General features: G+C 43.8%; 1 protein-coding gene across 4 annotated transcripts in view; it reads left to right on the top strand.

The window, feature by feature from the left end:
* zswim8 (zinc finger, SWIM-type containing 8) overlaps nucleotides 1–12942 on the top strand; it is a 41634-nt gene that overhangs the window by 23925 nt on the left and 4767 nt on the right. For 2 of the 4 annotated variants that reach the window (XM_084735543.1, XM_084735542.1), the window contains exons 9-21: nucleotides 1243–1418; nucleotides 2749–4072; nucleotides 5178–5309; nucleotides 5511–5690; nucleotides 5881–6064; nucleotides 7816–7914; nucleotides 8065–8189; nucleotides 8618–8939; nucleotides 9573–9728; nucleotides 9918–10140; nucleotides 10242–10531; nucleotides 10625–10848; nucleotides 11660–12157. In XM_084735543.1, coding sequence (XP_084591669.1) covers nucleotides 1243–1418; nucleotides 2749–4072; nucleotides 5178–5309; nucleotides 5511–5690; nucleotides 5881–6064; nucleotides 7816–7914; nucleotides 8065–8189; nucleotides 8618–8939; nucleotides 9573–9728; nucleotides 9918–10140; nucleotides 10242–10531; nucleotides 10625–10848; nucleotides 11660–12157 — 3933 coding nt within the window. Of the gene's footprint in view, nucleotides 1–1242; nucleotides 1419–2748; nucleotides 4073–5177; nucleotides 5310–5510; nucleotides 5691–5880; nucleotides 6065–7806; nucleotides 7915–8064; nucleotides 8190–8617; nucleotides 8940–9572; nucleotides 9729–9917; nucleotides 10141–10241; nucleotides 10532–10624; nucleotides 10849–11659; nucleotides 12158–12942 lie in introns of all 4 variants that reach the window. The other 2 variants (XM_084735541.1, XM_084735540.1) reach the window with 1 other exon arrangement.

The following is a 12942-nucleotide window of genomic DNA, read 5'->3' as shown; positions in this document are numbered from 1 at the left end:
AGCAGAACCAGAACCAAATCGCAATTTTTTTTTATTTTTTTTTTAAAGGAAAAATGTGTGTGAAATCAGCATTATAATGAGGTACTGCAGTGCTGGACAGATGACCCTGCTTAAAAATCTTGTTCTCCACGTTTGTTTCATCATCATTTTTTTTTCATGATAAAATGATCATTCTCACTTTCAGTCAAAATAATCACAATATGGCTTTTTGACCATATCATGCAGCCCCAGTCTGGACCGTATGTCATGTTTTAAGATAAAATGATATTATGATGGGCTGAAGATGCATGTTGTTTTTCTTACATTATTGACAACTTTAGGAGACTGAATTGAAATTGCAATATGTGAAAGGGTAGGTTTTCAGTTTTACTGGGGAAAAAAACTAAAAACAAAATCATGATGAGATTTTTATTTTGAGAACAAGATTTTTAGGCCGGGGCATCTCTGCAGCATTACAGCACTTCATAATGCTGATTTGTCACACATTTTTCCTTCCGCAAGTTGGTTCTGGGTCTGCTGGGTCTTATTTCTACAATATTGCAATTAATTGTGCAGCTCTAATATATGTTATAAAAATCACAGGTCCAGAAAATTGCAAGCAAATGCAACTTTTTAAAAAAACCTTTTCTTTATTAATTATTTAAGAATGTAAAATTTCAAAGGAATTTTTTTTTCAGCCTGAGCTCTTATTTTCCCAGTTTTTGCAACTAACGTGAGGCAGCTGCAGACAGCAGCTGTGAAGTGGGCTGCCATGTAATCCTATCCTATGGTTTTACTATGATTAAATTACTGTTACTGTAAATGGAGTCTGGTGGCTTTGGCGAGAGCAATAAATCGTTTTTTGTGGTTAAACAAAAAGGATCTTACCCTTCAACAAAAAGCTCTATCTCTGTAGGGATCATTTCCATAATGTCAGACGCTAAGTATAACAATCTGAGCCTGTCAGTGGGAAAAACAAATACTTTTAATGGATGCACTTTGATGGTGCACAGTTGCCCAGAAGGATTGTGTTGCAGCTGGCTGGCTGTCAACTGCAGCGCTCTCCCTCAGTACTGGACCAATTTCAAAAAGTTGAGTCACTTAGACTCAAAAAGACATGGGAAAATAGGGTCCAGGTTGAAAAATACTGAAAAAAAAAGTCACACTTAAAACATTTTTATTAAACACATGAATTTTCTGTCTTTCTCATTTTACCCTTTAAGTACACATTACTTACTGAGTTGTCTGACTGTGTGTGTTCAGATCATCAGCTGGTGGTACAGTGTTCGGACCTCAGCGTCTCACAGCAGTGCCAGTGGCCACACCGGCCGCAGCAACGGCCAGTCAGAGGTGGCGGCTCACGCCTGCGCCAGCATGTGTGACGAGATGGTGGTGCTGTGGAGGCTGGCAGTGCTCGACCCCACCATGAGCCCCTGCAGGTCAGACCACTGTTGGATATCTGCACATGTATCACTGAATTAATTTAAGTTAAATTAAGTAAAATTAAGTCTTTAAAATGTGTCTGATGAGAGGAGAAAACAAGAGCCTGTTAATTCCACCTTAATTCACTTATTTTCACATTTATGAAGTAGACTTAAGTGTATTGTACTGTAAAAACAAACAAGTTGAGAAACTTCAAATGAAGAATTTTCCAGCAAACTTACTTCAATAGCTTTTTGAGTTTTGAGCCAAACTCAAGCTCTTCACTTTTAAAGGAGATATTGTGCTCATTTTTGAGTTCATATTTTTGTTTTGGGGTTCTTATAGAATAGGTTTACAGGCTTTAATGTTCACAGAACATGTGATTTTTCTTATATAGGCTATTTTTGTAACTCCTTTATTCACCCTTTGTCTGAAATACTTAAACTCCTGTTCCCACTCCTGGGAAGGGGAGCAGGCACTGCCCTCTGTGATTCACAAGGTATTGAGTGGACAGGATGGTCACCTATCTAGAGGATGTGCTATGCCCTTTGTGACATCACAAGGGGAGGCAAATCTGACTGGTGTTTTAGAACGTACATTTTCTGAAAGAGGGGCCGAGCTTAAAAGAGAGAAGATGGCAGTTTCTTACATGCTGGGGGTCTTCAGAGAGACCAGGGATGCATATTTCTGGTGAAAAACCATGAAAAGGTGTATCTCGCATATTATGTGACCTTTAAAAAACTGTTTTTGAGATAACTTACAAAGTGAAAGTGAGTATTAATATTTTCAATTAAAACCATTTCATTTTCAAAAACCCAAATGACAAATCAGGTTCGCAACTCACTGCGAACAATTATTTTGATACATTTTTTATTCTGAATTTCTAAACCTCAAAGATTCAAGTTTATCAAAGGAAGAAACAGAAATAATCCCAATTAAAGGTTGAAAAAACTTTTTTTTTAGTTTTCAAAACTAAGAGTTTGAGTTTGGAATTTTGCCCCAATATTGTCTCAACTTTTTTTTAAAGATTTGTTTTGTCTTGGTACTAAAAGCAATGAGATGGCCTGTTAATTCAGGCTAAATGCGTTTATTTCTTATTTATAAATTATTAACATATGCATGTGTTAAGATAAGATAAGGTGATGCAAAAATGTCAGTAAAAATGGCCAGGAATGTTCATATATGCACATATTAATACTTCCCGAGCTTTATTGATACTGTGAATTGGGTTGTGATGGTTTGTCATTTTTAAAAAATGGGTCCCCAGGAAAAAAGTGTGGGAAACACTTCATGAGGCAAAATATTAAAAGTATTATTAAAAGTAAAGACAGTGTTTCTGTCTTGCAGGCGTCTGGAGCTGGCCGGCCAGCTGAAGCAGTGGCACCTCAAAGTTATCGAGATAGTGAAGCGAGGACAACATCGTAAGTCCTTAGATAAACTGTTCCAGGGCTTCAAGCCTGCTGTGGAGTCCTGCTATTTCAACTGGGAGGTGGCCTACCCGCTCGATGGTATCACCTACTGCAGCGCTGATAAGAAGAGCGCCACCTTCTGCTGGTCCAGGGCAGTGCAGCTCCAGAGAGGAGCCAAAACTGCTGCAGGAGGGGGTGGAGACACTTCAGAAGCAGGGGGAGGGGCGAGAGGTGAAGGTGGAGCTGGAGATTATAAAGGAAGAGGTAGCGGTCACTCGTCCCAGCAGGAGGTGGCGGTGCGACCCAAGGAGACCATTCTGACCAAGAGGAAAGGTCTGTCAGTGAGTGGAGGGGGAGGGATGCTGGTGCGTCTGGGAGGGAGCGTCTCTCTGTCCCTGGAGGACGGAGGAGGGAAGTGTATGTACAAAGGGCCGGGCTCATCCTCCGGAGGGAAGCTTAAACTGACGCAGGGAGGAGGGAAGGGGGCGTCTGTAGGAGGTGCTGGAGGCAGTGGAGGGTTAGGAAGTGGGAAACATGCCAGTGCCAAGAGGAGAACCAGCAGCGAGGACAGCTCCCTGGAGCCGGACCTGGCTGAGCTCAGCTTGGACGACGGCTGCAGTCTGGCTCTGGGGGCAGAGGCCAGCAACACTTTTGAGTTTCTCCCCCCACCTCCGGAGATGCTCCCGTCGCCAAGCCCGCTGCTCCGAGACTCACGCAAATACAGCAGCAGCAGTGGAGGGAGCAAGATGTTTGACTCGAAACGTGTGAGCCACGCCCCAGCCGCTCTGCCTCCTGCAGAGCCCGCTCCACCTTGCTTCCCTCCCAAAGAGACAGTAGTGGTGGTTATGGACATCCCCAGTGCTGCAGAGAAGGAGGCAGAGTTGCAGGTGGAGCCTGTCCAGAACAGAGATGAAGATGTAGACTCAGCTGGCAGCAACCAACCCTCCACCTCCACCTCTGCAGCGAGATCGGGTACAGCTGAAACATCAGCTAAGCCGTCTCAGGGCCGTAGAGAGGCGGCGTCTGCCGGAGCAGCAGCAGGGAATGGGGCAGCAGCCGCAGGTGGAGCAGCTAACCAAGGAGCAGAGGCAGCAGGCGGAGCTGCAGGAGGAGAGGCTGTGGGTGAGGACGACTATCAGGCGTACTACCTGGGTGTTGCCTCAGAAGAGGGAGCAGATAGGCAGCTGGCTGACAACCATCAGGAGGAAGAGCCAGACATCTTCGCAGGGATGAAACCTCTGGAGCAGGAGGGACGCATGGAGGTGAGGAAGGAAGTGGTGTGCTTCTTGGAATGGAGGTAAAGATTCTAATAGACTCTTTTTGGTCTGTCATGATTCTATCGCGGTGTTAGCTGGAGGAAAAACAAAGGAAAAACTGACATACAAAGACTTATAACTTACCAAAACTGTCCTGGTCAGTCTTTCCACTGTTCCAACAATCACCAACTCTGGCTTGGTCAAACCTTAATTCACCTTGTTAGATGTGAAAACAGTCTGGTTCTACAAGTTGTTTTACTCTCATTCATCCTCTGTTCAGGTGTCAGTTCAGAAGTCATTCCACAGACCATTAAATTACCACCCACTTAAACATAAAGACAGGGCAAAATAGGGTCTATGTTGAAAAATAAAAGTTCCCCTTTCATTTATTTTTCGGCTGTGACATTACCACCTATGTTGATGTTCTCTAGTGGGTGTGAATGTTTGGTTCAGACAATGTCAGTGCTGTTATTTGATTGGTGCAATATCTGCGTGGGTGGGCACTTAAAATAGACAGACGTCAGCTGACGTGACATTGTTAACCATTTGCAGGTAACACCGTGAGCAAGAATATAAATTTCAAAAAGCTCTGACTGCATTGACATTCAGTGTGGAGATTTTTGGGGTGACAAACTCAACACACTGCCAGTTACAACATGGCAGTTTGGATTTGGATCAATGCATACTGCTACTTTAATTTTCTCTTCTAAATAACTAGTTTAGATAATTGAGTTAAACTCAGTCACTGTATAATGTGCCTGGTGGCGTGTTGAATGCCTTTCATTGTGATAGTTTCCAACTGTCTTTACAGCAAAGCCTGTGAATAAAATTATATTTAAAGTGGTAGAAAGGATTACCAAACTGTAAAATTAAGATCCAGGTCATGTAAAATACAAATTTATAGAAGTGTCAAATTATTGAAGATGACCACTGGAGAATGGACTTCCTTGCTCATTGTAGTTCTTCTAGGACAGAGTCTTTAATTTTGCTTGTGTTTACACCTGACTAGGCAAAATACTTCCAGACTCCACAGCACTGATGAATAAACCTCTGTCATCTTCTTACTCATCTGATTCTGTTGCTGTGCGTGTGCGTGTGTGTGTATGTGCAGGTGCTGTTTGCGTGTGCTGAGGCCCTCCATGCTCACGGCTACAGTAATGAAGCGTGCCGGCTGGCTGTGGAGCTGGCCAGAGACCTGTTAGCCAACCCTCCAGACCTGAAGGTGGAGCAGCCACAGACAAAGGTAGATACAGCAGCCTGAGACACATTCTCCTCTGTCTAGTCTCTCCTTCTGTTGTACAGTCAGCATTTTGGACGACATCAGATTCTTCTACTACCTGATTTTTATTGGCATTGTTACTCTACCAAATTGTAAATGAGCAACAAACCTAAATTATGTTTCTTGTTCTTATCTCATTATTATTTCCCTTCTTGTTGGATATAGGGTAAGAAGAGCAAGGTGTCGACCAGCCGACAGACGCAGGTAGCCACTAACACACTGTCCAAAGCCGCCTTCCTGCTCACTGTCCTCAGTGAACGACTGGAGCTCCACAACCTGGCCTTCAGCACCGGCATGTTCTCCCTGGAACTGCAGAGACCACCGGCATCTACCAAAGCTTTGGAGGTCTCTCACTCTCACAGAAATACACACACACACACACACACACACACACACACACACACACAAAAATCCTTAAAGTTTACGCTGTGGTTTTAATGTATTCTTTATCATCTAACAATATCCAATAAATGTAGGGGTGTAAATAAAGGGATATGTGGAGACACTGACTGTGTTGTGTGTGTGTGTTGTCCAGGTGAAGCTGGCCTACCAGGAGTCGGAGGTGGTGGCTCTGTTGAAGAAGATTCCTCTGGGCCTGGTGGAGATGTCGGCCATCAGAGAGAGAGCTGAGCAGCTCCGAGACGGAAACTTCTGTGACTACAGACCTGTGCTGCCTCTCATGTTGGCCAGCTTCATCTTCGATGTGCTGTGTACCCCAGGTAAGCACCAATTATTGTTTGGACATTTGATATTTTAAGTCGAAAATTTAAAACGTTGTACTCAACTTACTTGAATATGTTGCTTTTGTAGTTTTAAGTTTGGTCTAATATTTGAAATGAGCAAAGCCATCTAGTGCTCTCTTTATAGATGCCAGGGATGTTCTGTAAGTGACAACTATGAGGACTATTTTCACAGTTGTTTCTTGTCAGATCCAATTAAAAAAGTTTTATTATTCTTTTGTTTGTTTGTTTTCAATTTAAGATTTTTTTCATGGCATTTTTGCCTTTATCTGAGGGTGACAACACAGACAGAAAATGTTGTGGCAGAGAGGTTCAGACATGCATGACTCAGAATATCAGCCTGCATGAGAATGTTTTACCTGTAAGAGTCACGTTTTAATGTTGTTCTTTATTTGTGATATGAAAACATCAGATTTCTGCACAGTTACTGACTGACAAGTAAAAGGATAATGTACAGTGTGAAATAAACCCCTTCAGGATGAAGGATCCAGACCCCTGCATCACCCTGTCAGTGTTTATTTTGCAATAATGACCTGCTCACTGTACAATATCCCACTTATCACATGGTTACTTACCAAAAAAAATCAATAATATGACATCAAATCTTAATTTTTAAATGATTTTATGGATTTAAAAATGATTTTATTGCTCTTTCAGAGTTTATGATCAGAACTGTTTCCATTACAATTGTCTGTTCTTCATAGTAAAGGTCTGTTATACATACCAGTGGTCTGCTAAATAACAGACCTTAGAAAGCTGTAATTGACCAATCAGAGACAAGTATTTAACAAAGCCATGTAATTTTAAAAAAATGACTGTTTGACTTGAAGAATCTCAGTCAAGTGAGAACTGATGATTTGATTCTACAGCTGGTTCCCCACTTTTTATACAATAACATAATATTTACTATGCCTGAATTAAAATATTATGACTTACATAATCTTTTTTTGCAGTGTGGTACTTGGCCGTATATTATAACCATATTTCCACTGCATGGCACAGCTCAACTCAGTTCACTTTTTTTTGGTTTTCCACTGTGGATAGATACCTGGTACCTGTTTTTGAGCTGATACTAAAAGGTGATATGAAAATGACACAGGACAGCCTGCACAAACTGTACCTTTTTAAATAACTAACCTACCATCAATAGCAATCACAATTTTACATTCACTGAGAAATGGCAGACCACAAAACTGCTCTGTTGTCTATTGACGAACTGCAGATGTATCAAGACAACAACCCCTCATATATTCTATTATAAGAGCAGTGTAGTTTGCATAGCAAATGTGTGGTTTAAAAAAGAGAGACAGAGCATCAGAGAGTGACGGTGAATGCAGGGCTGCAGAGAAAACATTGAGCAGTGAATTTATCAGTCAAAAGTACAGTGTAGGTTCCAGTTTGTAAGTGAATAAAGGTTGCAGCCTCCCAAGACTGAAGAACCTTTGTGTTTGTTGCTTCACAACTGTTCAAATAGGGTAGCTGTGACGATCGGAGTATGAACTACCGTATGAAAAACAAAGTAGAAGTACCAAAACAGAGTAGAGTTGAGCCGTACTATGTAGTGGAAATCCATATTTTTGAGTAAACTGCCTGCCTGACTTTGAGCAAGTGGCAACTCAGAGTGCCTGACCAAGTTAAACTCCTATTTTTTAAGGTTTAAATTAAGACCTCTTAAATGGGAACTTCAAGGACTAACATCCCTTTTACTTTTCTCCATATTGTTTGTGCAGTTGTGTCCCCAACGGGTTCCCGTCCACCAAGTCGCAACCGGAACAATGAGATGCCTGGTGATGAGGAGCTGGGCTTCGAGGCTGCTGTCGCTGCACTCGGTACAGTTATTCTTCTTGTCCCATTGCTTCAATTCTGCCTGGATTAGATTCAGTCATTGTTTCTGTTTGTCATCCTTCCTCTTGCCTCCACTCTGTGTGTGTGTGTGTGTGTGTGTGTGTGTGTGTGTGTGTGTGTGTGTGTGTGTGCAGGTATGAAGACCACAGTGAGTGAAGCGGAGCATCCTCTGCTGTGTGAAGGGACCAGACGGGTGAAAGGTGATCTGGCTCTGGCTCTCATGATCACCTATAAAGATGACCAGAGCAAGCTCAAAAAGGTAGGAATCACTGCTGTGATCATTCTGAACATTTGATAAGAAAATCGAACAAACTTTATATGATGTGTTCTTCTGGTAAGCCAGGAGGAGTGAACAGATGTTTTGCTGATGTTTCTCACTGCTGTAGCAGAGATGCTCACTGGCTGTAGAAATAAGTTGAGAGAGAAGCTGTGCCTGGTGGACTCTTTATTATTTAAACTATTTACCATCTGTTCTCTCTACTTTAGTTTTTACACACTATGACAACACTTTGTTTTTTTCTTATGTATCTGACATGCACAGTGCAGTGTGTACAGAGTCAAACCCTGTGAGTTCCTGTATAAGCTGACAAATAGTAGAATTTTACACAGAAACGCCCTAAACAAACCACAACACATTGTTTAACAGGCAGGTGCTCTAAACTGTCCTCTGTTTCTTCCTGTCCTCAGATCCTGGATAAGTTGTTGGACAGGGAGAGTCAGACCCACAAACCTCAGACTCTGAGCTCCTTCTACTCCAGCAAGCCGGCAGCCGGCAGCCAGCGCAGCCCGTCCAAACACACCGCCACCAGCCACGGCGGCGTGAGCGGGGCTACGGGGGGTGTCTCCAAACACGCGCCCTCGTCCTCGTCTGCAGCCACCGTGGCGGCCTCTTCGTCCAGCTCCAACTCTGCTGTAGCACTGGCCGGTGAAGAGGTGGCTCATCAGGCTGAACTGAACCCAGTGCAGAACAGTTCAGCAGGGGAGAGTACGACTGAGACCAGGGAGCACGGTGAGAACCCCCACCACAGCTTCATATTTTATAAATACATGTTAGACTAATGAGCTTTATTACCACCTTCATTACATAACATCACACAAGAATAAATTAAGGCAGATGCTATTAGCACCCAGGTGTCAGTATCTTACAATACTATTTGCACCCAGGGTGTAAATAACCTGTGTGGGTCATGTAGTCACTTGTAAATGATTGATTGATTTGCACACAGAGACAAGCAATGATATTTTCTTATAGCTAAGCAGGTAGTTTTGTTGCTTCAACCTAACCAAACTTTGACTGACAACTGAAAATAATCATTTAAAAATCTGAAAATATTTCCTGTGTTGAAAAATTAAAATTAAAATAAAAAACAGCTCATGAAGTGCTTCAGAAATTATGATTGAAGTCTTAAAATCAAATGGAAAATGGACAGGTAACAAGCAAAGAGAAATCAGAAGAGAAGATATGTCTGTCTTGAATTTGTTAATATCGCTTCATGGCCAAGCTTGCTGTGTTCCAGCGGTGAGAAATTCAGACTTTTGACTTGGTTTATGTTACTGAAACTTAGATATCCTGTGCTGCCACACATCAGGTGATCGCCCTGCGGTAACAGAGGATTCTTTGATTCATTGTCTCTCCCTGCAGTATCAGAAGGGCCTCCTTCATCAAATGACCAGCAGAATGAAACGGCTCCATTTAAGCTGGAGGCCACAGTGCCCAGTCGGCTGGCACTGGGAGCGCGCTGTGGATACAGCCAACGCTGCTGGGGCTCGCCTGTACGCCAGAAGAAGAAACACACCGGTAAACACTCACACAGAACACAGACTTAACCCTCTCACTTCCCTAACTCTGTCAGAGACAGGCAGCCTCATATATGTAGTACTTCTGATTCAGTACACACAGTTTGTATCCAAAAATGTATCATATATTAAAACATAAAAAATAAATCAACACACATAACAGAGACGTGACATGCATGTTGTTTGACAGGCATGGCGAGTATCGACAGCAGCGCTCCAGAGACCACCTCAGACAGCTCCCCCACTCTCAGCCGGCGGCCGCTCCGAGGTGGCTGGGCAGCGACGTCTTGGGGGCGGGGCCAAGACAGCGACAGCATCAGCAGCTCATCGTCTGATTCACTGGGCTCCTCCTCCTCCAGCGGCTCTCGCAGGGCAGGGGGCGGGGCCAGGGCCAAGAGCACCGACACCAGCAGGTAAACAGCAGTGAAATCTTGAAAACAAACCTGATTTGCAGTAGCTGTGTTTGTGTCTTCATTCTAACTGCGATGAATTCTAATAAACTCTCTGTGTTCAGGTACAAAGGACGACGTCCGGAGTGCCACGCCCCCCACGTGCCCAACCAGCCGTCAGAGGCAGCAGCACATTTTTACTTCGAGCTGGCCAAGACGGTGCTGATCAAAGCCGGAGGAAACTCCTCCACCTCCATTTTCACACAGCCCTCAGCCAGCGGGGGCCACCAGGGGCCCCACAGAAACCTGCACCTGTGTGCCTTTGAGATCGGCCTGTATGCTCTCGGCCTCCACAACTTTGTCTCACCCAACTGGCTGTCCAGGACCTACTCCTCCCACGTGTCCTGGATCACTGGTAAGAGACAGAAACCTGAAGATTTTCAGATCCAGCATTCCTTTCCTTTCTTTCCTTCCTGCCCTCATCCTGTATCCTCTCTCCTCCTCTCAGGTCAGGCCATGGAGATCGGCAGCGCCGCCCTCAACATCTTGGTGGAGTGTTGGGACGGTCACCTCACCCCTCCAGAGGTGGCATCCTTGGCTGACAGAGCGTCGCGGGCCAGGGACCCCAACATGGTCAGAGCGGCGGCAGAGCTGGCCCTGAGCTGCCTGCCTCACGCTCATGCCCTCAATCCTAATGAGATCCAGAGAGCCCTGGTGCAGTGCAAAGAGCAGGTACAGCAGGGTTTACTGAGTTTACAGTCCAGACTAACTAATCAACCTGCTGCTGAACACATCAGATGCAGCTGAGTGTATGTGTTAGTGTGTTTGGTCCAAACACGACAAGATAATACCTTTTTTGTGAATGTATTTTTCAGTATGGTGTGAAGTGGAGATGGCTGACATACACAACAGATGTAATGTTGATTGATTGAAAAAAGAGGCAAAGTAAAATAAATAAACTAAGGATGATGATGATAATAGTAGTAAGAATAATCAAAAAGAAGGGAGAACTTTTGGAATTTAAGTCTGACTGCACTCATCCTCAGACGTATCTGTGTGCAGGACACTCAGCTGGAAGGAGATTGATGATGTCCTTCAGGCTGCAACAGTGTGCAGAGTGTCTGTGAGGAAGAGAGTGATACCTGAGGGGATGGAGTGAAACTCTATGCAGCTCAGTGTAGTGGTAGCAGAATAAAATACTGTCTCACCTTAGGAAAGCAAACAGGCGAAGTTTGAAGCAACACAACATGTGAATACAATGTGATGTGTGGTATTAACTTTTGATGACTTTCAACAAAGTCAATGGATGTGGTGAACTGACGTAGTCTGTGCTTGTTTCCTTTTTTTTTCTTATCCTTTTCCTTTTTTCTTATGCCTGACACTTTTATTGTTATGTAAGCAAAATCAATGACAGTCTAAAAAGATATTTAGGTTTTTAAAACCTGTTGATAAAGAAAACAGTGCCCGAGTAAATAAAGTAAATAACTGATCCACAGTGAACTCCTCTGTCCTCATCTGACTCTGTCTGTCCCTGTCTCTTCAGGACAATGTGATGCTGGAGAAGGCCTGCATGGCGGTAGAGGAAGCAGCTAAGGGTGGAGGCGTGTACCCTGAGGTTCTCTTCGAGGTGGCTCACCAGTGGTACTGGCTGTATGAGCAGTCAGTGGGTGGGGGCTCGGGCCAGCTGCGGGAGACCTCCGGCCGCTGCGGGGCCAACGGGGGCTCGGGCAGGAGGCCCCCAGAGTCCAGCTGCGGGGTCCTCGACAGCGGAGCCAACATGGAGTCTCAGGGGATGGCGACCGTCACGGCCTCAGTCACCGCGGCGGCCGTCGTGCCCGTCATCTCCGTGGGATCCACCATCTACCAGTCCCATGCCATGCCCGGCCAGGCCATGGCTCACCCCCACAGCCAGGGCCTCCACCCCTACACCACCATCCAGGCCCATCTCCCCACCGTCTGCACCCCCCAGTACCTGGGACACCCTCTGCAGCACGTCCCCCGACCCACCGTCTTCCCTGTGTCTGGAGCTGCATACCCACAGGTCAGAACTCCTCCTCATACTTCATGCAGTCACTGGTGGAGGTTTTATTTAGAAATAAGTAACAGCTGGAAAATGAAATCCAGATTTAACATCGTCTTCACATCAAGACTCAAAGGTACATTTAGGGCTTCTACTAATAGCGCTGTGTATGAGGAAGAATCTGGTGATATGTGTCACAATGCTTGAGTTACAATTCGATATATTGCATTTTTAAATCTAATTTTAGGGAAACTGTCATGGTATAATGCAGTGGTTCTTAAATGGGGGTCCCCTGGTGGTCTTCAGCAAAAAGTGGAATAATTTATTTTCATGGTAATTCCATCCATTAGTGACACAGCGACTGGATGAATTAATATGTGACTAGGGCTGCAGCTATTGAATATTTTAGTAATCGAGTATTCTACTGAAAATTACATCGATTAATTGAGTAATCGGATAAAACATATTTTTGTTTAGTTAAAGAGCAATTATAAATATACATGAGAAAATAAGACATTTCACCTAATAATGAACCATTGGTTTCCTTTTTTAGACAATCAATGTCTTTATTTTTAGATGCATATTGTTTAAAAACCCTGAACTTACACCAGTTGACCAAATTCACTGCCTTCACTCAAAAAACTAAGGATCTTACCAAGAAATTTTCTTATTTCTAACCTAAAAATGTCATTACACCTGATAACACACATCACTTAAAAGGTTAGGTGTTTTTCCCACGTGTTTCAACTGAACTTTCATTTGTGTCAAGCACATTTTAAGTTCTATTTAAGTTTTAAGTTAAAGTC

Source organism: Lutjanus erythropterus, chromosome 14 (assembly GCF_056507025.1).
Source record: "Lutjanus erythropterus isolate fLutEry1 chromosome 14, fLutEry1.hap2, whole genome shotgun sequence".
NCBI lineage: Eukaryota > Metazoa > Chordata > Actinopteri > Lutjaniformes > Lutjanidae > Lutjanus > Lutjanus erythropterus.
Note: the sequence above shows the minus strand (reverse complement) of the source record. Positions and strands in the feature narration are given on the sequence as shown.